The 23,847-nt window shown below is 36.9% G+C and overlaps 3 protein-coding genes across 4 annotated transcripts in view; 2 read left to right on the top strand and 1 right to left on the bottom strand.

The window, feature by feature from the left end:
• The window catches only part of adcy2b (adenylate cyclase 2b (brain)), a 74,112-nt gene extending 69,490 nt beyond the window's left edge, over positions 1-4,622 (top strand). Inside the window, exons 19-25 of the mRNA XM_026289094.1 lie at positions 97-181; positions 1,977-2,135; positions 2,237-2,383; positions 3,407-3,514; positions 3,699-3,813; positions 3,959-4,083; positions 4,177-4,622. Of these exons, the coding sequence (XP_026144879.1) occupies positions 97-181; positions 1,977-2,135; positions 2,237-2,383; positions 3,407-3,514; positions 3,699-3,813; positions 3,959-4,083; positions 4,177-4,329 (892 nt within the window). The 3' untranslated portion in view covers positions 4,330-4,622. The remainder of the gene's footprint in view (positions 1-96; positions 182-1,976; positions 2,136-2,236; positions 2,384-3,406; positions 3,515-3,698; positions 3,814-3,958; positions 4,084-4,176) is intronic.
• A 627-nt stretch (positions 4,623-5,249) lies between these two features.
• Positions 5,250-7,153, bottom strand: cfap90 (cilia and flagella associated protein 90). The gene is made up of 3 exons (XM_026290187.1): positions 6,940-7,153; positions 5,731-5,847; positions 5,250-5,592 (listed from the first exon to the last, which is right to left on the bottom strand). Exons 1-3 carry the CDS (start codon positions 7,114-7,116, stop codon positions 5,416-5,418), a joined length of 471 nt encoding a protein of 156 aa, XP_026145972.1. The 5' UTR covers positions 7,117-7,153; the 3' UTR covers positions 5,250-5,415.
• Positions 7,154-13,686: 6,533 nt separating this feature from the next.
• On the top strand, positions 13,687-23,789 carry LOC113119535 (regulator of G-protein signaling 1). Of its 2 annotated transcripts, none has more exons than XM_026289092.1 (6): positions 13,687-13,891; positions 16,676-17,144; positions 18,857-18,918; positions 19,108-19,238; positions 21,892-22,058; positions 23,401-23,789. In XM_026289092.1, the coding sequence occupies exons 2-6, from the start codon at positions 16,680-16,682 to the stop codon at positions 23,569-23,571; spliced, it is 996 nt and encodes a 331-aa protein (XP_026144877.1). In that variant the 5' UTR covers positions 13,687-13,891; positions 16,676-16,679; the 3' UTR covers positions 23,572-23,789. The 2 variants fall into 2 exon arrangements, with proteins under 2 accessions (XP_026144877.1, XP_026144876.1); XM_026289091.1 differs by having other exon boundaries at positions 16,627-17,144.
• The last annotated feature ends 58 nt before the right edge of the window (positions 23,790-23,847 follow it).

Below are 23,847 nucleotides of genomic sequence, written 5' to 3'. Positions count from 1 at the left end.
ACTCTAGACACAATTGTATACTCTAGACACAAAACTTTTGTCATTTTTGTGTCCTCTTGACTTTTAAAGTTTATGTTTCTGTTTTTCCCCCCACAGGCCAGGTGTTCTTAAAGATCTGAAAACCATGGGCTCCGTGTCGTTGTTCATTTTCTTCGTCACTTTGCTTGTGCTTGCCAGACAGGTGAGTCTCTTTCAGTCTGAAATCCTCAGCTTCAACACTGCTGTCATACTTGCTCTGTGTTCTTGTGCTCTTGCTCTGTGAATGGGTGCCGTCAGAATGAGAGTCCAAACAGCGGATAAAAACATCACAATAATCCACAAGTAATCCACATCCATCAATTAACATCTTTTAGAAATGAAAAGATTCATGTTTGTAAGAATCTTTAAGATGTTTTTAACAGTCCTCTGTCCATACTATTGTTTTCTCCAGTGAAAAAGTCATCTTGTCTGAATCAGGAGAGAAATATGCATAGATCAAGCACCTTTTTCACTGAAGGAAGCATTATTATGGATTATGGACTGGTTTTTAGACAGAAGTGATAATGCCTTAATGATGGATTTGTTTGTTATAACCGTGCAGCTTTTCATTTCAAAAGATGTTAACTTAAGGACTGGAGTTTGAATTACTCGTGGATTATTGTAATGTTTTTATCAGTTGTTTGGACTTTTATTCCGACGGCACCCATTCACTGCAGAGGATTCATTGGTGAGAAAATAATGTAATGCTAAATTTCTATAAATGTGTTCCCATGAAGAAGCAAGCTCATCTACATCTTGGATGACTTGAGGGTTAATCAGTTTTCAATTTTTGGGTGAACTGCTCCTTTAAGAATCATTTTAATTTGGAGATCTCGGAGGTACATGGAGAGAAAAATCCACCCACAGGAATTACAGTGATGCATGTTTTAGTTTCACCACTGAAATGACGATTGAAACTTAAATACGCAGTATACACATTTTTAAGGAAGAGTTAATAAAAGCCTTTGTACCAAAATGAAAGCATCACATTTCTGCCTTTTCATCTCCAGAATGCGATTCCATTGTAAGTGCATCATTGTGTGGTATTTGGCAGAATGAGTTTAACTTAAGTAGTACTTTCCTTTCCTTCAGTAGTACTTCCTTTTAATTAAAGTTATTCAGTTGATTCAATTGTAAAAGATCCCTGAATGTTAATGCAATGACATTTTAATAATATGTATTAGCCTAATCTAAAAATAGTCACGTCTCACCTTGAAATGTGTTGTTTTAGAAGTTTTGTGGCAGCACAAATATGTTCCCAGATTCTATGGCTTCAGTCATTATCAGCACTCATCAGCTTCTGACTGCACAATACCATAAAGCTTTCCTACGAAAAAGCCTTTAATAAATACCACTATAAGAAATAGGTTTTTTCACAGTATACAATATGGAGAGAATTGTGTTTTTCAGTCTGCATTGAAAACTTTTCAGTATCTCTTCAGGTCGGCCGTGGGTCAGACTTGATTTTTTCACTGTGTGCTTTTAATTCTGTTGTGAGAGGCTATTTGTCCCTAGATAATAGGCCTGTCTGATGAACTCTGTATTTTTGAAATGTGCTGTTAGGTGAATTCATTTATAAGTAATGCAGTGTTCAGGTTGATCAGTAAGCCGAGGACTGATTTTTCTCCAAAGCAATGAACCAGACAAAAATAAGCAAAAGCAAATATAGACTGAGTGAGAAATCCGTGCATACTTAATGCCTTTCAAGGTGCCATTTCCACTGATTCAAGATATATGTTTCACAATGAATGTCTACTGGAACACAAAGCTACAACTAAGAGAAAATTGAAGCGATTTTTCATGATAGCAGCCCTTTATGCATGAAAAATCCGTAAAAATATACCATAAGATGAACTGTCCTTGTGTGCTTTTGATTCTGTTTTCTTTGTCATCTTGAAAGCCACATTACGGTGATCAGATGTGTACCATCTCTTTACCTCTGTGTCCTCTTGTAACAGAATGAATATTACTGTAGGTTAGACTTCCTGTGGAGGAACAAGTTTAAGAAGGAGTGTGAGGAGATCGAGACCATGGAGAACCTGAACCGGGTGCTTTTGGAGAACGTACTTCCTGCCCATGTGGCAGAGCATTTCCTGGGGCGAAACTGGAAAAATGAGGTAAGTAGCATTTAAATGTCTGGAAAAAAAAAAAAAACTGTGAAAATGCGTCTGTTATGTCTTTATGACCAGATATATTTTGTATGCTGCATTTTTGACAGGATCTTTACCATCAGTCGTACGATCTGGTGTGTGTGATGTTCGCCTCCATCCCAGACTTCAAGGAATTTTACACGGAATCTGACGTTAATAAGGAGGGGTTGGAGTGTCTCAGGCTGCTTAATGAGATTATAGCAGATTTTGATGAGGTAAACTCACTGACACAACCCTATTTTGATTTCAGATGCTGTGGAAAGCTACACTACAGGCCCTGATATACCTCAAAAACTAAATCGAAGAACGATAAGCAGATGATATTACGCGTTGTAGGTAGGGATGCACGATAATATTGGCACAACATCGGTATCGGCCGATATGAATATTTCTGCCGATGAGCCAAACCGATATTCTCCAAGTGAAATAATTGACCTGTTTTTCAGATGTGAATGTCTGTCTACATTTGTAAAATAATACATTTATGGTAGAATCAGTACAGAAGAGATACATGGATTTCTCTTCAGTAAAATTTAAATATATCAGGCGAAAAATTTGTATATATATCGATATCGGTATCGGCAACGGCCAAAATTATTTTGAAAATATCGGCATATCGAATATCGGCCAAAATCCAATATTGTGCATCCCTAGTTGTAGGCATATGCTTTGGTCCTTTGGCTAGTTTTAAACAGAATATTTCATAAATTATCCTAAAATAGCACTTTATTGAAAAAAAATTGCTTAGAGAAAATGTACCCCTTTGAAAAAAATAGTCTTTGTGGTATCAGCAGTTTCAGATAAATCCACCCATAAATGGCACATAAAAATAAAATGAACTCTGGCTGCTTTATGTGACGATTAGATGGTCTCTTCCAGTTTAGGTGGGCGGTTCTTGGCTATAATAAGCAGAAAAGTGGATCAGACTAGTCAACAGTCTGGCTTTTGAGATAAGAGCAATTATGTAATACCTACTTTAATAGCAGAACTAAGTTCTAGTTTAAAAGCTTGACACAACAGTAAAAAGGGGGGCAGGTCCTAAGTAAGAGTTTTACTTATATAAATGAAATCGAACTAGTTTCCATGTTCTAGTTCCATGACAGAATTTTTATTTTTGTGTAAACTAAACCAACTAGGATCCTAATAAAGAGTGTAGTATGGGCAGTATGGAACAGCAGATCTAGTCTGCCGAGATCAAATACATTAACATCTCCTCTTAATGCTTTTGTTCTCAACAGTTGCTGTCAAAACCCAAATTCAGTGGTGTGGAGAAGATCAAAACGATTGGCAGCACATACATGGCTGCAACGGGGCTGAATGTGACCCCTGGACCAGAGTACGCACAGGTACTAATGTGAGCTGTTGTGTTCAGCTCTAAATTATAACTCTCATAAAGGTTACACTGGATTGATTGCACAGTCTCGTTAGACCTATTGTAGGACCTTGCTGTGGTGTTTCTTGCTTGAGAGTCTCAGGGTGTAGTCAAAACAGAGATGTGTGCATTGATAGTGCCCTGTTCATATTCTGAAGGACCACGACCGGCAGTACATGCACATTGGGACAATGGTGGAGTTTGCATTTGCTTTGGTGGGGAAGCTTGACGTCATCAACAAACATTCCTTTAATGACTTCAAGCTACGAGTGGGTAAGCAGGGCCCATCAGCACTTTTACGGCCGGCAGCATTTTATTTGCCTTTCCTAAATAGCAGAGAGTCTCATAATAGCCTTGTGCTGCAGACTTCATAACGCATTCAGGATGTATCAAATGTTTCCGGCTTTTCTCTCCTCAGGAATAAACCACGGCCCAGTAATTGCAGGAGTAATCGGAGCACAGAAACCACAATACGATATCTGGGGGAACTCTGTGAATGTAGCCAGTAGGATGGAAAGCACAGGGGTGCTTGGGAAAATCCAGGTCGATCCTTGTTCTGACCTACTTACTTTACAAGCCTGCTGAATTATTTCTGGGTTTTTCAGTGGATCACATCTCGTGTGCTTCCTTCCACAGGTCACCGAGGAGACGAGTCGGATCTTGCAGACCTTGGGCTACACGTGTTCCTGTCGAGGGATCATCAATGTGAAGGGCAAAGGGGATCTCAAAACCTTCTTCGTTCACACTGAGATGACACGATCCTTATCACAAGGGAATGTAATGCCTTGAACCTCAGTCACACACCAGTCAGTCATTGACCTAATTAAAACATGTACAGTTCAATATAACGTTGGCCTATTTTAGTGGCGCTCTACAGCGTTCTGTTTGCACCACATATACTAGATTATTTGCATTGCTTTATAAGTAATGGATGGCTCAGAGGCTCTGTGTAACCCAGACTTGTAATTGTGTGTTGCTCAATCCATAATTTAAAGCAGAAGAGATTTTGTAAAATAAAGACAATTGACAAAGGTGGCCATGTTTTGATGCTATCATTTTGTTTTCCATTAAAAATTTATATATAAATGTCAAAGTCTCTGTCTTTGTATATAAATGCCAAAGTCTCTATGAATTTTAAATAGGCTTCATATGAAAACCAATCAAAACCACATAAAAAAAAAAGAAACCAAATGTTTTATTTCAATTGATAATGTTTTAACTATATATATATATATATATATATATATATATAGTTGAAACATTGTCAATTGAAATAAAACATTTCTATATATAGTACTATAATAGTACTATATATTATAGTACTATTAATAATAATAGCAAACAAAAGGAATGTTTTTGCTTACATGTGTGTATACAATGTATATTCATATTAATTTATTATATTTTATATAATATATATACACATACATATATATACACACACAAAAACATGTATATATTTAAATATATACATATATAAATATTAATATATATTTCTTGAATATAAACACGCACATAATAAATATACACAGTATATACACATATATTAAATAAACAAAAACTTATTTTGGGTGTTACTAATTATGATTAATCGCTTTGCAGGACTAATTAATATCAATTATTTGATAACATTAATAAATTATTATTGCAGAACATCATTTCTTATTTTTAGGCTGTTTTTTAGGCATGATTGAGGACATGAGAATGTTGACAATGTTTTTATTCACCATGTAACATAAAGACATTCATGTGATTAATATATTATACTGTATAGATGATAGTAACAATCTGCTCTGCCTGTAGCATCAGACATTTGTTTTTTGACATTGACAGTAATGTGCAGTGACAGATTGTGACCAGATGTTAGAGACAAATTTAGACGGGTGCCACAGATCCAAAGCCTTCCTCCACGGTCCAGGTGATCCCATTCTTACTGTAGAAATCAGAACGAATGTGAGCAACACGAGCAAAGCTCCTCCCCGAGTCGTACGGCAGCGGGGGAAATCGGCCATACACAGATGAGGACAGAACCGGTGCTGGTCTAGACGACTCCTAAGATGGGAAGTTGAGATGAAATGTATTGGGATCTAGGTCCTCTAGAGAGCATTGTTAAAAAAAGATCAACACACAATGCATGGACTGCCGAGCTGACATGTATGGGTCTCTGTGGGGTTTTGGGAAAAAGCGCACCTCACTGAAGATGTCCAGGCCCCGGGATTTGGTGTGTTTTCTGTCATCACGGTGGAGTTTGTTATCGTAGTCCTCAGTGCTCTGGTGTAAGCAGTCATACAGAGACCTCTCTGGGGCCTGTAGTATGAGACAAATTTAGAAAATGTGTACCAAAACGTGGTCAAGTGACACTAAAATATATAGAAATGTAATTAATAGCATTTATAAAAGAAAAATACAACTAAAAAAAATTAAATTGTAAACCTATATTTTAACTAAATATACTAATAGGCCTATAATGTATTTATTGTGCAGACATAGCCAAGTGAACATTTGTTTGCAAATGCCACAAGGATTTGTATTTTATGTCAAGACATCCATTTCATTTTTTATACGTTTTTAACATTGTTTATGTCTCTCTGCTGTTTTTAATATGCTTTAAGACAAACCATATCAGTAAAATTGTCTTTTGCATTGTGGTTTGAAACATTTTACCATTACAAACATGTGACCAATCCTGACAAGTTGGGGGCGGGGATTTTCATATCATTATCATATTATAGGAATATTATTAAATATATAATTTGCATATTATATGAATATCATTAAATATAGAATTAGCATATTATAGGAACAAGTTGCCATGGTTTTCCCGATGGTCCCCCACCGAAGATCGATTGAGGCTAGATTTGAGTATTAATTGGACGGGTTTTTTTTTTTGTTTGTTTGTTTTTGTTTTTGTGAAAACCTGGTAACATTGTTTGTGTAACACAAGCAACACATTATTAGTTATTTATACGTATCAAAGTAAAACGCTATCAATTAGGCTACGTTACTTGTCCAATGCGATACACATTATTACTATTCTTGTAATGAGACTTGTTGTCACTACCCAGTGTAATTCTCTTTCTCTACTTACTAGAAATCAGCTCAAACGTATATGGCTGAATTACTCTTCAACTGACACTTGTCCTTGTGAAGTGTTTATTAATCGAGTAAGTACCCGCTGCTGATGTAAGTGAATGGAGGCGGGGATGAATTTGCATATTCATTATCATCCGGGTATGATACACAGGGTAAGGGTGAAAAGTTACATTCTAGCCATTTTAAGGCATGAATAAGTTATTTTCACTATAAATGTCGTTTAAACGTGCATTATGATTAAACATGAGTTTTAAGGGATAAACGTATAGTGATTGCAGGAGGATTTGAATGAGCGATGCCTCTTACCTTGGGGCTGCAGTTGAAATATCGCATTTCTCTGGGCTCTGTCCTTCTGGGAGGTATAAAGCTGAATACTGACAGCGTGGAAAGCGGTTTAGACTTCGCTTCAGATAATACATCCATTTCAACAGGTGCACTTTTATCGCTGGAGAGCTCGAGCAATATGTCCGCACACAGTGACATCAGCGTCAGCGGTTGCTAGGAAACTTCTGGAAAACTCACGTCCAAGTGTTTACAATGGCCTGACAAAACTAAAGAAAAGCTAGCAGTTACATGGACAAATAATAATAATAATATAGCAAAAATTTGCTGATAAATTATTAATGAATTCACTGTTTTGTTGTACATTTTAAAATATTATTTAAAAAAAACAACGTTAAACGTCTATTGCATATTTTACAATAACTTAGGATACATTTCTCAAAAGTTAGATCACTATATCAAAACTCAGATTTCAAGCTTGGCACAGCAGTTAATTGCACATTCAGAATGTACTAAAACGAACAAAACACATCGAACAAAACACTCAAATCAACTGGTTCTTCAATAACACTAGCAAAGCTTGTCACCCAACAAGTACTCTGACACTTATAAAACAATGAATGACCTAAAAAAAAGAAAGAAAAACACTAATAAAAGGTGGAATACAATGCTTTCTTTTGTTAAATGTCATTACATAAGACAGATTCCACTCTCTACTGTTAATTCACTTTAGTGTGTTGCGTGGTCATGTTTACATTAGAATATTATTCCTAATGTGTCCCTTTCTGTACAGATAATAAAACTAAGTTACATCAACTAGACTACATCTAATTGTTTTGCTAGTATTTCAGTTTTAGATTTAGAATATATTTCAGTTTGGTATTCCTGCACATTTAGCAAACTGCTGTCTTTATTCAGGTTTGTACAATGCAAGGCTTTGAAGTTTAACAGTTTTGAAATTGCCTGTTGGATTTATGTGATTTTACAGATGTAGTCATTGAATACATCTTGCATCAAAGCAGTGATAAATGATCCGCAGTTTAACACAGAGTGAACAGTTTTGAGAAAGTGAGTAACAATACATGGAACTTTGTGATTGTAATAAATACATTAAAAAAAAAATATTTATACATTTAAAAGTGATTTATTTGTATGTTTATGTTCGAAACTGTACACTGATACTTTTTCCTTCTTTTATGTCCTACATAAACACCTCCAACTTCACAACCAAACTCCAAGTTTCCTTCTGTAAATATGACTTTACTTACTTATTTGTTGTCCTAATAAGGATTTCATACAGTTATATTTATTTATGTGTTTGAAGGCAAAAATGTATGGCATGTGCAAATGTGTGTGTGTGTGTGTGTGTGTGTGTGTGTGTGTGTGTGTGTGTGATCTCTTATCAGTCTCTCTCTGGTCCCTCTCTTCTCTGAATGAAGAACATCTTCCAGGAGGAGGCAGTGGAGGATCATCTCTTGCTAAAACTAGAGAAAGACGGTAAGAAAATTAGTAAATTGGTAAAACCAAATCAGCAGACCTCATTTTTCAGACATCTTCTATCTATCTTTATTGGAAGAAATGGCACACACACACACACACACATACACACATATAGGTGGTTCAAGAAAACGCATAATTTTCACATAATTTACAGTTTTACAATACCTTTCTCCCCAGCCTGGCACAAATGGCTCGATTATTTCCAGGTTTGATGAAGGGCCGCCTTCCGAAATGTGATGTGATTGGTTAGCTGTCCCAGTGTGTTTTGATTGGCGAACAGCTAAGACAGTGTTTCAGTACTGCCCCGTCCCTTACCAAAGCAACAAGGATGGCGTCAATATTACTTTATTAATTTGAGCAGGATTCAGACCCCGAGTTTTTGACTAAATCACGTTTTAGATTCAATGCCAACAACTGCTTTAAAACAATGTTAATATGAATTATGTTTATTGTTCTTTAAGCTATAACATGAATTGCAGTGAAATGCATGCAATTCAAATGTTATACAGTAGAATTGATTTGTGCCATATTCTCATAATTCAAATGTAAATTGTGCAGATTACATAACTGTCCAGTATTGTAATGTCAGCAATTTATAAAAACTTTTTCATAACTGTAATACATATTTACATACATAATTATTATTCAGGTTGCATGTGAATGATAAAAAACAGCGTTTCTTCAACATGGGGAAAACATGAGGCTACAGCAGCACTTATTCTTTGTCGTCACGATCTTGCCTGATGCCCTTAAAGCTGCAGTAGGGAACTTTTGTAAAAAATATATTTTTTACATATTTGTTAAACCTGTCATTATTTCCTGACAGTAGAATATGAGACAGATAATCTGTGAAAAAAATCAAGCTCCTCTGGCTCCTCCCAGTGGTCCTATTGCAATTTGCAGAAAGTCATCCGCTCCCGGTAAAAAACAACCAATCAGAGCTGCGGTCCGTAACTTTGTTTGTGTTCAAAATGTAGAAAAATGTATATAATAAGCAAGTACACCATGAATCCATTTTCCAAACTGTGTTTTTGGCTTGTCCTGAATCACTAGGGTGCACCTATAATAAGTGTTTATATTCGGACTATTTTAGATTGATTCGGGGTTACCGCGGTGGAGTAACCCAGTACCTTTGTGATTCTTCATAGACATAAACAGAGAGAAGTAGTTCCAGCTATGATGTTCTTCCGCAAGACGCAAGCAGTTCTGTTTATTAACCGCTAGAGCGTCAAAAGTTCCTTACTGCAGCTTTAACCAAGTGTTCTAACCACGCCCCTCCCCACCCCCAACCATTCGAATTTCTGAAGGCGGGAATTATTTTAATGATTATCTAATGCTTTGTGACATCACAACAACCCGGAAAACAATGCTGTAGTCCAAACGAGCCGCTCGTTGTAGTTCTTGAAAAGGGATTTATTAAGATCAAAATATCTCCCTTTGGAGTGGACTTTGAGATTTGTAACTTTGTAGATCATTTTTATGCCCACACATGCACACACACACACCAACTAAAATTCAAAAAGTTAAAAAACATAATAGGACCCCTTTAAAATTTTCCATTATTACAATGAAGTAATACAGTACTCTAAATATTAAAGATAAACCACCAGCAGGTGGCGATAAATGTCTTTATAAAAGTCATACATCCCTTCATGCATTCATTCGTTTTGTTCAAACAGCTGATTCATTCTGGAAATGCATTAAAAGATTTTATTCGCATAATTTTTTTATACATAAACAACACTACAGCAAAAGATAGAAATAACAGACTTAAAAACATTTTAGCAGGTGAAAATAGTGTTCTAATAACTTTGCCCACCACTGTGTGTGTGTGTGTGTGTGTGTGTGTGTGTGTGTGTATGTGCATATTTAAGAATCTTCATAATATAAGAATGCTATATTTCATTATTATTTGTTCAAAACATGCTTTTGTTTGATATTCCTGTCTTAATATCCTTCTCTAAAGTCTATTGCCTGGTCTCAAGAGGATCATGGTCTTCAGGAACCTCTTTCCAGTGGTCTTGAAGTCCTAACCCCTGCAGATCAGCAGGTTTATGGACACCTAGCTCCAGTCCAGAATCAGCTCACAACAGCAGAGTGGACTGAGGGTGTGTTTACTACCATAAACTAAATTATTAATCTTAATAACAGATGACTTTCTGAGTTATGAAATGGGCAGAAAGTTTGGTGAGCGAGGATTCGGCTCCATCAATTAAATGAAATGCTTAGAGGGTGGCCTTGAGGTATTGTCATTTTCTTAGAATATTTAATTTCAGTGATTTGTCTTAATTAAGTAGTGCCCTTGTCATGTTGTAAATGTATGGCAATCAATGTTGTTTTGTTGTACAGGTGGCAGTGATAATTGCCAGAAAGCCAAATAACATGAAATACATGATCAACACTGTATGTAGGCAATGCTTGCTGGTGTTTTTTATTTTATTTTATTTTTTAATGCAATCATACTGACAACAATTTGTCGACAAAAGTCCTTGTTAGGGAAGCAGCTCCATCGAACAGTGATCACGGTGTTTCACCGTGACATTAAGCTGGAGAACCTGCTGATGAACCCCGAAACCCTCAAGGTCAAGCTGATCTCCTCAAAGACTCTGGCTATAAAAGTTTCTATGTATTATGCATCAATCCAGTAGTCTGGGAACTTTTTTTTATTACTTTTATTAAATTACATCATATATGTTTACAATGTTTCTCATATTAGAAAATATGGTGTATTATTCAAGCTTACCCATCAGGCACGCAAGAGTACTTCCCTCCCGAGGACTATGTGAGGAGTGAGTATACTACAGTAGACCAGCTACTGTGTGGAATCTGGGAGAGAGAGAGACATATGATGATTTATTATAAATTCTGGAGAGCATTGCAATTACAGAAAAACATATTAGCTTATTAGGGCTGGACAGTCAATGACAGGATTTAGATAAAGTTAGATAGGGCACACTGTCACTCAACGGCATGGTCCTGTTAGGTTTTAATGGCAACCAGATGCACTGCATGCCATTTTTGGCTGGTGTGGTCTGATCTGAGTAAAGAGAATAGCTACTGTAGCTCAAATAGCTTCAGGTGTCAGAACACACAGTGCATGAGAGATTGCTGCATATGGGGCTGCAGGCATGTGAGCATGTGCCACAATGGACATGTGAGTGTCAGAAATGGACAATGGAGGAATAGAAGAAGGTTACCTGGTCTGATAAATCACATTTTCTTTTAGATCAGGTGGATGGTTGGGTGCATGTGTGTTGTTTAAATTAGAAAGTAGAAGAATGAGGAAGAAGGAACCGGCAGGCTGGTGGAGGCAGTGGCACTGGAGGCAGTGTTATGAAAAATGTTCAGGAATTATTTGAGAGACAAAGAGTTCAAGGTGTTTCTTTGGTCATCAGTTTCTGCAGATTTTGCTCGGCAAACGAATCCAATCCGCACACTTCTATACGACTTGAGACAGTCCTCAGACCAAATGATCAAAGTTGTAAGGTTATAATGTTTGTTTAAAACATTTATAACCACAGAAACGCAATGCAATATTATGACTAGTTCAGAAATTAATGGCACCGCCGGTTTAGTCCATGGAAATATATTTAAGTCACTCGGAAAGCTCATTGGTCACAGTACACTCACACAGCAACACACTGGGACTGAAACAGCGTTATTGTGGTAAATTGGCAAAACACAGTGATGGGTTCCACTTCAAGACCATCATTCATTCTTATTCTCATTAAATGAATCTTCACCAACGAAGAGATCAATAGATCAGTCACCATGTTATTGGCTTCTCTGTAAAGTTACTAGACTGTGAAACAACTCTAACCGGAACTTGGAAACTGTGAGATGAAATATACACAGAAAAAGAAGTTAATACAAACATCAGCACAAAATTGCACACTTATGAGAGATGAATAACAGCTGCATGGAGTTCAGAGGGCACTGATAGTGAATCTCTCTTTACACAAAACTTGGATTAACATACTGCATATTATCAGTTTTAGTATGAGTATTACTGCTGACATTAGCATTAGTATTCAAGATCATGTCTAGCTCAGTGGCAGCTCAGTAACACAACATTTCTTCTTGCATCACGATGCAAAGCTCTTCAGAGGCTTTCTGATCCGTTCAAGGTTAAAGTACAATGCCTTCTTGGGAAAGGACTGCTGCACAGCAACATCTAAAGAGCCATGGGAGCTATGGCTGTTGTTTGGTGTGGTTCTGGAACTGAGGGACCCCATGTGGAGAGACATGCAAAGACACAGCACCTCTGTAGACAGAGAAGATCATGGGTCGTGCTCAAACTCACAGCTCATGTGGCAACACATACTGAACCAGTGATGAAGGTAGTGACTGTAATGTAATGCATGATTTTATTTGCAGAGAGAGAGAGAGAGAGAGATTTTGTTATAAATTAAATGGTTTTTAATTGCAAATAGTAGCTCAGTGGATTAACTATTTTAAGATCATAAGAACAGGTTGGACCCAAGACAACTCTATATGAAACTCTATATTTTATTAGAAATTAATTAGAGTATAAAGTAGGCTATTTATCAGTGTTATCTTGATCCTTCTTGGTATCTTGATATCCAGCTTGATGGCTCTAAAAACAATCTGTTGTGTGACTGCTCCATCTAATGGACAGATTGCATTCATAAACGTGCAGAAAGTCCAGAATGCTTAAATAAAAGTCCCACATTAAAGGTCTCTCGGCTCTAAATCATGTTTATTATTATTATTATTATTATTAATCTATTATTTCTAATTAAATCATATTGTGTAAAATATAATAACAGGCTAAAACCTCTAGTCAAAATGGACTTCCATGAAATAAAACTTCGCATTAGTTACCTGCAGATGGAGCCGTTTGAGAACAATCAAACACCTGTTATAATCACGGTTTATCACTAGTAGAGATACTTCAGGAATTAATATAACAAAACATGAGATAACAAACCCTAACCCTAACCCTTGTCAACCAGCTGTTATGTGTTTCCTTGTGCCGTAGTAACCATGGTTTACGCCCAATTATTATTACTGAATTCATTGTTACTGCTGCAAAACAATACGATAAATGTATCTGTTTTCTTCTTCAAATAGTATTGGAGGCTTACACAACCGTTCTGTAATGTGTTGCATATGCCATGCGGCTGCTGATCCAGTTATCTGTAGTAGCTGTGCTCTTTTGACATCAATAGACGCTCTCAGTGTATTATATAGAAGTATGCAGGGAGGGCAAGTCCAGACTGTGAACTATGGGTGTGACGAAGAGAAAATAGGCGTTGCTTTTGCCATTCAGGAGTAAAATGAGAAGAGAGACAAGCAAGACGTGATTTTGACGCCACTCCAAGACTCGCTTCGGATCCAGTCGCTGTGTGTAAATTCGGATTCTACTAGAAACACGAACCGACTCCGAATCGCTCGGATATAAGACACTTACAAGGATTTGTCATGAAAAGGCGGGAAAAGGATCTAAAATAAGGTATATTTATATGGCATATGTGCACCATATTCCAGTGCTCAGATTTCACGTTGCTTTGTTTACACGCTGCGCTACAGACGCGACGCGACGCGACGCGGGAACGAATCCGCGGGCGCGCGGTGATGATAACGGGAGGGAGCTTTCTGTTTTGACGCTTCGCGTCGCGTCTCTGTCAGTACAGTCATATAACTCTCGAGCCTTGGCTTGATTTCAGTCGTTTTTTACAATTGTAAAGCATAAAGTTGGTTATATTTGAACCTGTTAACTAGGTTAACATGCTCAGACAGTAACGTAGTTGTCTACAACAAACTGTTACTTGGAAGCAAAATTTTGGGAATATGTTAAAAGATCTTAAGCTAAATTAGATACTTGTCACGTATCTATACGTGTAGTTAATAATTATTTATTTATTTACTTACCTCAGGAAAACAATTCTAGTAAATAATACTGAATTATATTAGAAGCACAGTAAGTAGTTACCTATAACCAGTATCAGTTATTGATGAGATCTATACAGTATATCTAATATTGTGCTATATGAGTTTGTCTGCATGTCTCTGTCTATCTATCTACAATCTCTACTTAAAGTTGGGAAACTGTACAAATTTTAAGTAAAAAAGGAATGGAAAAATTTACAAATCTCATAAACTTATATTTTATTCACAACAGAATATAGACAACATATCAAATGTAGAAAGTGAGACATTTTGAAATGTCATGCCATATATTGGCCCGTTTTGGTTTTAATGAAAGCTACATATTCCAAAAAATTTGGGACAGGTAGCAATAAGAGGCCGGAAAAGTTAAATGTACATATAAGGAAAAGCTGGAGGATCAATTTGCAACTTATTAGGTCAATTGGCAACATGTTTGGGTATAAAAAGAGCCTCTCAGAGTGGCATTGCCCTTCAGAAGTCAAGATGGGCAGAGGATCACCAATTCCCCAAATGCTGCGGCAAAAAATAGTGGAGGAATATCAGAAAGGAGTTTCTAAAGCCCCTTTCACACTGCACGTCGGACCCGCAATATTCCCGTAACATTGCCTGGTCGCCTTCTGTGTGAAAGCAACCACGTCCCGGAATTGATTACCGAATCGAACCCGGGTCGGGGACATAGTAACATTGCGGTAATCGATCCGGAACGAGCGCTGTGTGAACAAAAGCCAGATCTAATTCCGTATTGAAGTGATGACGCGCGTTATCGCGCGACTCTTTTACCGGCTGTTTTGAAGAAAGATCAACATTCGCGACGAAAACATATGTGCAAACTGTAATAAAGCAGAGATCAGTTAATTCCTCACTTTCCGCGCTGACGCAGAGATCGTTTGCTTGCTTCAGTTAAAGTATAACGTGCCTAGCTTTGTCGACTCGTACATTACACGTCACGCGATGATGTCACGTGTCGTTACGGGATCTTCAGGGGTTGTGTGTGAAAGCACGCACATATACCGGGTCATCACTGGCAGTGTGAAAGTGCCAAATCTAGCGACCAGGGAACAATTACAGGAACACTTTACCCCTGTATTTGCCGGAATGGCAGTGTGAAAGGGGCTCATGAGAAGAATTGCAAAGAGTTTGAAGTTATCATCATCTACAGTGCATAAAAATCATCCAAAGATTCAGAGAATCTGGAACAATCTGTGCGTAAGGGTCAAGGCTGGAGAACAATACAGGATGCCCGTAATCTCCAGGTCCTTAGACGGCACTACATCACATACAGGAATGCTACTGTAATAGAAATCACAACATGGGATCAGGAATACTTCCATAAGTAAACATGATCCAGAAGTGCAGCCGTTTTCTCTGGGCCAAGGCTCATTTAAAATGGATTGTGGCAAAGTGGAAAACTGTTCTGTGGTCAGACGAATCAAAATTTGAAGTACTTTTTGGAAAACTGGGACGCCATATCATCCAGACTAAAGAGGACAAGAAAAACCCAAGTTGTTTTCAGCTCTCCGTCCAAAAGCCTGCATCTCTGATGGTATGGGGTTGCATTAGTGTGTGTGGAGTGGGCAGCTTACACATCTGGAAAGGCACCATCAATGCTGAAAGGTATATCCAAGTTCTAGTACAACATATGCTCCCATCCAGACCTCGTCTCTTTCAGGGAAGACCTTGCATTTTCCATCATGACAATGCCAGACCACATACTGCATCAATAACACAATAACAACATCATGGCTGTATAGAAGAAGGATCCGGGTACTGAAATGACCAGCCTGCAGTCCAGATCTTTCACCCATAGAGAACATTTGGCACGTCATAAAGAGGAAGATGCGACAAAGAAGACCTAAGACAGTTGAGCAACTAGAAGCCTGAATTAGACAATAATGGGACAACATTCCTATTCCTAAACTTGAGCAACTTGTCTCCTCAGTCCCCAGATGTTTGCAGACTGTTATAAAAAAGTAGAGGGGATGCCACACAGTGGTAAAAACATGGCCTTGTCCCAACTTTTTTGAGATGTGTTGATCCCATGAAATTTAAAATCAACTTATTTTTCCCTTAAAATGATACATTTTCTACATCTATCTATCTATCTATCTATCTATCTATCTATCTATCTATCTATCTATCTATCTATCTATCTATCTATCTATCTATCTATCTATCTGTCTGTCTGTCTGTCTGTCTGTCTGTAAAACAGCTTATCTCAATGATAAGTAGTTAGATAAACATAAGTAGAATAGGCACTGTATGTATTTTGAATGTAATTCTTTTTGTTTTGTTTTTTAGTTGGCCTCTGGCATTCTCTGTGTCTTTCTTTCTCTCTTTTAAAACCCAGCATAATGCTGCGTAAGTTCAGTTCGGAGGGTGCATTGCTGGAGCTGGATTTCCTGCCCTGGGGGGATAGAGATGGGACTCCGGACACCTCGGATGATCAGCCAGATGGAGCCTCAGCATCCTACCCTTGCACCCCAGATGCAATGTCGGGGGGTGCTGGAAAGGGGGAGCTCAAGAGAGATCACAGCATTAGTATGGAAAATCTGGTCGACTTGGAGAAGGACTCTGGTTTGCTGAAAGTGACAAATTTTAATGAGAGCTTTAAAGCGTACAGTGACAGCCAGCTCACTGGCACTGCTAAAGGCAGCTGTGAGAGTGTGGGAAAGTGTGAAGCGCAGCAACACTCCCCGTCACCCACACTGAAACCTGGCCAAATGCACGTCTCCCCAAAACCTCCCCACTATCACCGGCAGCAAGCTCGGGCCAAACTGGCAGCTGCTAAATTACACCTTAAAAGCTTGTTTGGACAGGTAAGTTGGGAGACTTTTTTTAGAGTAGAGTTAATGAATTATATAAAACTACTTTAAAAACCACATGTTGACAATTTGAAGTTCATCACAACACAATTATGAAGATTTTTCTCCTGGTCCAGTCGAATTATTATTATTATTAATATTTTTAAACTTTTAAAAAATACATTTTTCCAAATATATTATTTTTGGATGTTTTTATCAACAAAGACTACTGTTCAAAAGTTTGGGGTCGGTATTATTTTTATAAACGATTTTGAAATGCGTTTCAAGCTCACCTAAGCTGCATTTATCTGATCAAAAATACAGTAAAACAGCAATATTGTGACATATTATTGCAATTTTAAATAACTGCTTTCTATTTTTATGTATCTTAAAAAGTCATTTATTCCTGTGATCAAAGCTGAATTTTCAGGATCATTGCTCCAGTCTTCAGTGTCTCATAAACCTTCAGAAATCATTCAGATATATTGATTTTGTTATTAAAGTTGAAAACAATCATGCTCCTTCATATTTTGTGGAAACATGACACTGGTTAATAGAACTCTTTTTTTTTTTTTTTTTTTGAAATATTTTGTAACATTATTTCCTGTCATTTTTGATCAATTTATTGTGTCCTTGCGGAGTAATTTATTTTTTTTCTAGAAAGAAAATATTACAGACTCCAAATATTGAACAGCACTGTAATTCTAATTAGTTTTTGTAACACACCCACACGTGTGTTTGTGTGTATTTTTTTACACTTTTTTTCTATATTTCTATTTTATTATATATAATATATATTTGTTTGTTTCAGAAATATTTCCAACAAATTATCGTATGTTTGTAATTTGCAACAACAGCTGGAAATGTAACCACTGTAGTGTAAATCTATGACTGCTATTATTCATAATTGCTTGGAAAATTATAGCATAGACGCAAGACCTCACTGATTAATTTATTATTCTCCACCCATTCTAACTGAAGCCAAGACAATCAGAAAAGCTTTCATTTGTCAGCCAGAGCTGGATAACAGCGCATCATTTAAGTCTGCAAAATTTGGGGGAAAATGGTACTTTAAACATCACAGAAACTGATAAATAGAAGATCATATAACAGTGTACACACTGCACTGATGTGGAAAAACAGTTCCTTCAGCTGGTCTGAAACGTTCCCACACTGTCTGATCATCAAACCATCTTTATTGTTGAACCCTATTTATATTTTGTACAGTACAAGACATACATCAGGAGCAGCAGCTCTGCTTCTTCAGAGCTCACACAAGCCAAGTGGGATGAAGTCAAAGACATGAATGCAGTTTTATTAGCTCACTTTGAATCGGTTTTACCCCTTGAGATATACTGTTGCTTTGTCCAAACAGTAAAAGGAGAAGCAAGCTCTGAAAAGGGAACTGAATGTTCTGGTGTTGTATGAGGGAATCGCTCTATTGAAGCAAATGGGTGTTTTAAAAAAAAAACTACAATATTGTTGCAAGAAATCGCGACGAGATACCGTGGAACAAAAAAGTTCATTCTTTGAAATATTTTGGCATCTGATAGATCCGGCTTTGTGAGAATGATTTCCATGACGTAACACCTTCACGACATTCAAGTCATGGAACGTTTGTGTGAATTATACTTCCTTAAAGTCTTGAATCAGTTCATATCATCATAAAAGTTTTATGCAGTGTTAATCAGTGACCTTTTACTTTTTTTCTTTTTTTTTCACACAAGGGTTCACCGCAGTCCTCCCATTCGAATCTGGCCAGTGCAGAGCACAGAGCGAACGTAACCAGGTTAAATCTATCACCTCAGTCACATATTTGATCAATTTCATCTTCATTTCACTTACGGCCTGTTCTCTGTCCGCCACTTGCAAAACACCCCCTCCCCGGCCCTTTATTTTGGTCCCACTGTTATTGATTCCACACATTTTTTTCTGACTCTCTTTGTCACGTATCCTCTCACCCTCTTGTCTCTCTCAGCGCTAAAGAGAGGCGTTCTCGAATGCCTTTCCTCAAGCAGTGGAGTCAGGTGGGCCACAGCAGAGCTCGACTCAGCAGGAAGGAGATGGAAAGTTGGGCCAAGTCCCTTGATGCTTTGCTGGAAAGCAGAGGTGAGCGCAAAGGACACTTTCGATTCACCATCAACACGGGTCATGCTAAAGCAAAGCTGTTGTTCTGCTAACTTTGACCTGGAACGCTGTTCTGGCCGACTGCCCGTCCATGCTTGAAATGTTGTTTTTAGGAAAATGATACGTGCAGAGAGCATCATATCCTGCCTAGTATCAAATACTGGATCATGTAGCATTACAATAAACAACGAATACTTTAATACAGTGAGGATGCATTAAATTGATCAAAAGTGACAGCATTTATAATGATACAAAAACAAATGCTGTCCAAATGCTGTAATCAGCATATTATAATGATTTCTGAAGGATCATGTGACATTGATAACTGGAGTAATGATGCTGGAAATTCAGCTTCGCATTATTTTAATTAAATATTTTCAATATATATTCATACTGAAAACCTGAATTGTAATAACTCGCAATACATTTACTGTACTTTTGATTAAATAAATGCAACTTTTGCACAGTGGTGTATAGGTCAGCTTGGTTTGTGTTCGGTATAATTCTGTGGTTCAGTTATGAAACCCATTTATTACATTATTGAAACACCCTTCACACTGCTTCCTCTTAACATTGAGGAACCGCTTTCCTGTGTAGCTTCAGACATGAGTTTCCGGAGAATTCCCAAACAGCATGAAACAATATGAAGAAACTAGATAACGGAGTAATGAGCTTTTTCCCCCCAGAGGATGAGAGCGCAGATGTGTAATTGCACAGATTAAACCACCAAGACTGTTCGATTTTCAGAAGGAAATGAGAGTGCGGCTTGTTTGTCGCATGATGCCAGGCTTTTGTGAGTGGCTGTCAGGGTTAAAAGAGTCCAAGAACAAGGTCCTAGATAGTCCCTTGGGTGACAGGTTCATTGTGCACCAGGCAAAAAATGTTAGTTGGCTTTCATAGAAAAGTTGTTGCGCTGAACTGCATGATTTGGGGCATCGTTGAAGTTAGTAGCATAAAGTGTCGAAGCTTTGTACTTACTGAATATGGCTGGGAGCAATAATAAATAAGCAACAGTAAGCCTTAGAAAGCAATAATGATAATTAGTGCTGACCTCGAATGTGAGAATGAAATGCATGTCTCATAACAAGTTCCAAGAAACTGTAAGCTTTTATTATTAGTGCAGCTTGTGATGTGTAAACAGTGGACTAATGGGTTATGCTTGATACCTGACGTCGCGTTCCAGTGGCTTGCATTTTTTAATTATTTATAGTATTTACTTAATGATTAACAGCATCTCGTCTTCTCTTAAGACTGCTGTTGAACTGAGAAAAGTGGTATTGACCAGTTGTTGTTGTTTTTATTATTATTATTATTTCTGTTCTGTCCCTTTATTGGAAGTAGTTTATCAGTGTGACAGACCTCATAAAAATCTAATAATACACTGATACACATGAAGCACAGTCTGCAGTCACAGCTGGAAAAGTATAATATGCAATAAGAAAGTCAGTCTATTTTGTGTTGCTGCTGTTTTGGAAAATAATACTCAACAAATATACATAATAGATGCTTTCTTTGAAAAGGGTATTGTTTAATGGGGGAAAAAATTACATAAATCCCATGTTCTGTTAGAAATGTATTTTTATTATTATTATTATTATTTAGCTTTGAAAATGTTAAGGCTGTGATCTCTTTAAATTGTATAGTATCATGCTCTTGAATTGATATTCAGTTTATTGTAGAATTTATTTAGTTGTGTATTGTATCAAACCGTATAATATTGTAGTAAAAATATTTTATGGAAATTATATTTATCAGTAACTATAAACAAAATTTTTAAGCTTTGCATTATTAAAAAAAAAAAAAAAAAGAAAATAAGACAATACCATAATTTATTTTACGTCTACATTTTAAATTGAAGTTCGGTACTTTTTTCCCATATTTATTTATGCTAGTACATGGGGTCAAGCTAAACCTGCAGAAAAACAAACACACAAATAAATATATAGATAGGTGGATGAATGAATAAATAAATAGGAAAATACAGGAATAAATTATTTGATAAAACAAAAATAAATGATTTGTAATAAAATTGAATCCTGAATTTGTATTGCATTTTTTTCTTTACTTATTTTCTGTATTTATTTATTTTTAATTAACTTGTTTTCATTTTATTTTTAAATATATTTATTTTTTAATTATCTAATTATGTGTTTATTTCCAGATTTATTTGTTTATTAGTTTAAGTCTTTTTCTTTTCCGTGGGTTCTACAGCGTTTCATTTCTTTTCTGATCTGAATGATGTTGTGAACTGTGTGGTGAGTGTGTGTTGGTGTGTGGACTGGTTGAAGTGTGGGAACAGCAGTGTGTTGTAACTCCAGAGGCCTGCCCTCCGTCCCACTTCTATTTTCACACTTCAGAGTGTCGTAACCTGCAGTCGAAGGGTTTTTAGAGAATCAGAGGGAAGGAAGGTATGTGGTGTGAGATAAACCCTCATGATACCCATGCCCAAAGTTTTTCTTTCCTGATTTTTGTGCCGAGTGTTATGTGACGTGTGTGGGTTGGTGTGTGGCAGAACATGCATGTGAACATGTCATCTGAGCATCTACCAACAACCCATCCCCCCCACCCCCGTTGTAAACAGAAATACCTGATTTCCCCCCCCAAAGTTCATTACGGTTGTTTCTCTTCTCTTCAGTGGGCGTCACAGTGTTTGAAGCGTTCCTGCGATCGGAGTTCAGTGAGGAAAACCTGCAGTTCTACTCGGCCTGTGAGCAGTACAGACAGTCGTCCAACAAATTCAGCCTGCAGAGACGGGCAAAAATGATTACCGAGACTTACATCCAGCCTGGTGCTCCCAGAGAGGTAGATTTATCACATTTTGTTTACTGCATTAAAATATTGCCTCCAAAATGTCCAAGCTGCTTTTTCTCATACAGTGAAAATAAATAGGTCTGGGGCTGCTGAATAAATGTACAAATCTGACAACTTCATTATTTTAGCAAATTTCAATAATGCCACAGACATTTCAGACTTAGCCTTTACATTTCAGTCCCTTCCTCAAAAATCTATCATATGATTCAAGAAGAGTTAATAGAATTTGTAGAAAAATAAATATTTTGGTAATTTTTAGAGTTTCATAGTCCCAGTGACTGTTTATAATAGCAAAATTAATTATTGTCCTCTCCTTACACAAATATGTCATCTCACTACAGAAGACTTAAAGAAATATACAAATATTCCTCTATAATAATAATAAAAAAGGGAGCTTGATAGTCCCATAATAAAAGCAAAGTAAATTCAGCACACAAGGTCTCATACAACTTCAGAAGACTTAGAAAAAATATAATAGCACTTCTGTCATTTCTTTTCTTTTTTTAGAGCTTCATTGTTCCAAAAGAAAAAGAACAAATCTGCCTCCACTTTCAGAAGTCTAAAGTATATATAGAACATTGTAAAAATAAAAACAAAAATGAATATTTCTTTATTTCTTTATTGGAGCTTGATAGTCCTAGTGCCTACTATAAAACCAAATTAAATTCCTCACAGAATTCTATCATATGACCTGAGAAAACATAGCAAAAAAATTACTGTATAATTTCTATAATAATAATAATAATAATATTTTTTTTTTTATGGCACTTGACAAGTCCTAGTACATTTGAGTACAGTCCTCTATCATATGATCTAAATTTATAATGTTAAAGGGTCAAATAAAGATGGAAATGATGTGTTTTGGCTGTTTTTGAAGCTGGCTAAGGACTCTGATTGAGTTGGGCAGGTCATTCCAACAGGAAGTGGAATATTATACAAAGCTTTTATTATTAAAGTCTTTTAAACTACTTTCTATTCTAGTTCTATTTTATCTATTTGTTGACTTGACTCTCTAACACTTGCTCTCTCTATTCTTTTTCTATTCAGTCAACTTTTTTATATATATACATATATAAATATATAAAGCCTTGCTATGCGTGTTTTGTTGGTTTCGATTGCTTCTATTGTCATCATTTCAGTGGATTTGGATAAACACATCTGCTAAATGACTAAATGTAAATAATATCATATTAATTCATTTGTTTGCCTTTTTGGGAGCTCGACACTCTGTCCCACTCCCAGTTATGAAAGCAACGATCATTCAGAATATCCTTCAGTATATCATTCTTGTGTGAGTATTTGTGAACTGTGAACTTCTTTCCAACACGTTTAGGTGAACCTGGACAGTAAGACGAGAGAACTGACCCTAGAGCTCCTCAAAGCCCCCTCTCACACGTCCCTCTCACACGCCCAGAGACGCATCTACTGCCTGCTGGAAATGGACAGTTACCACCGCTTCCTCCAGTCGGAGATCTACCTCACACTTCTGAGGGACTCATATTAAATCAGGAGCGGGCCAAATGTCCAAAAGCAGAGTAATCCTAAAAACTGAACGGATATCATGCTTGGACAGTGTGGAGACGCCAAACGTGTCTCTCTGATGAAAAAAAGAAATCATCGTAACTACTGAATAACGTTTTAGTAAAATAAAAAAGGAAACAGACGAGCAGGGATGAGGCGTCTAAAGGGTCATGCAATGGGGAAAGGAGTTTGATTTTTAGTTGCTAGATTGAAACAATATCACTGGACTAAATGGTATGTTGACAGGCAACAAAGGGAA

Source organism: Carassius auratus, chromosome 19, assembly GCF_003368295.1.
Source record: "Carassius auratus strain Wakin chromosome 19, ASM336829v1, whole genome shotgun sequence".
Lineage (NCBI taxonomy): Eukaryota > Metazoa > Chordata > Actinopteri > Cypriniformes > Cyprinidae > Carassius > Carassius auratus.
This window is presented reverse-complemented; position numbering and strand designations above follow the sequence as displayed.

Coding starts and splice junctions, on each gene's coding strand:
- LOC113119535 (XM_026289092.1), top strand. CDS start 16,680: ATGCTGCGTAAGTTCAGTTCGGAGGGTGCATTGCTGGAGCTGGATTTC. Junction 19,239..21,891: donor TGCTTTGCTGGAAAGCAGAG/GTGAGCGCAAAG, acceptor TCTTCTCTTCAG/TGGGCGTCACAGTGTTTGAA. Junction 22,059..23,400: donor AGCCTGGTGCTCCCAGAGAG/GTAGATTTATCA, acceptor CAACACGTTTAG/GTGAACCTGGACAGTAAGAC.
- cfap90 (XM_026290187.1), bottom strand. CDS start 7,116: ATGTCACTGTGTGCGGACATATTGCTCGAGCTCTCCAGCGATAAAAGT. Junction 5,848..6,939: donor ATTTCAACTGCAGCCCCAAG/GTAAGAGGCATC, acceptor CTCATACTACAG/GCCCCAGAGAGGTCTCTGTA. Junction 5,593..5,730: donor GCCTGGACATCTTCAGTGAG/GTGCGCTTTTTC, acceptor TTCCCATCTTAG/GAGTCGTCTAGACCAGCACC.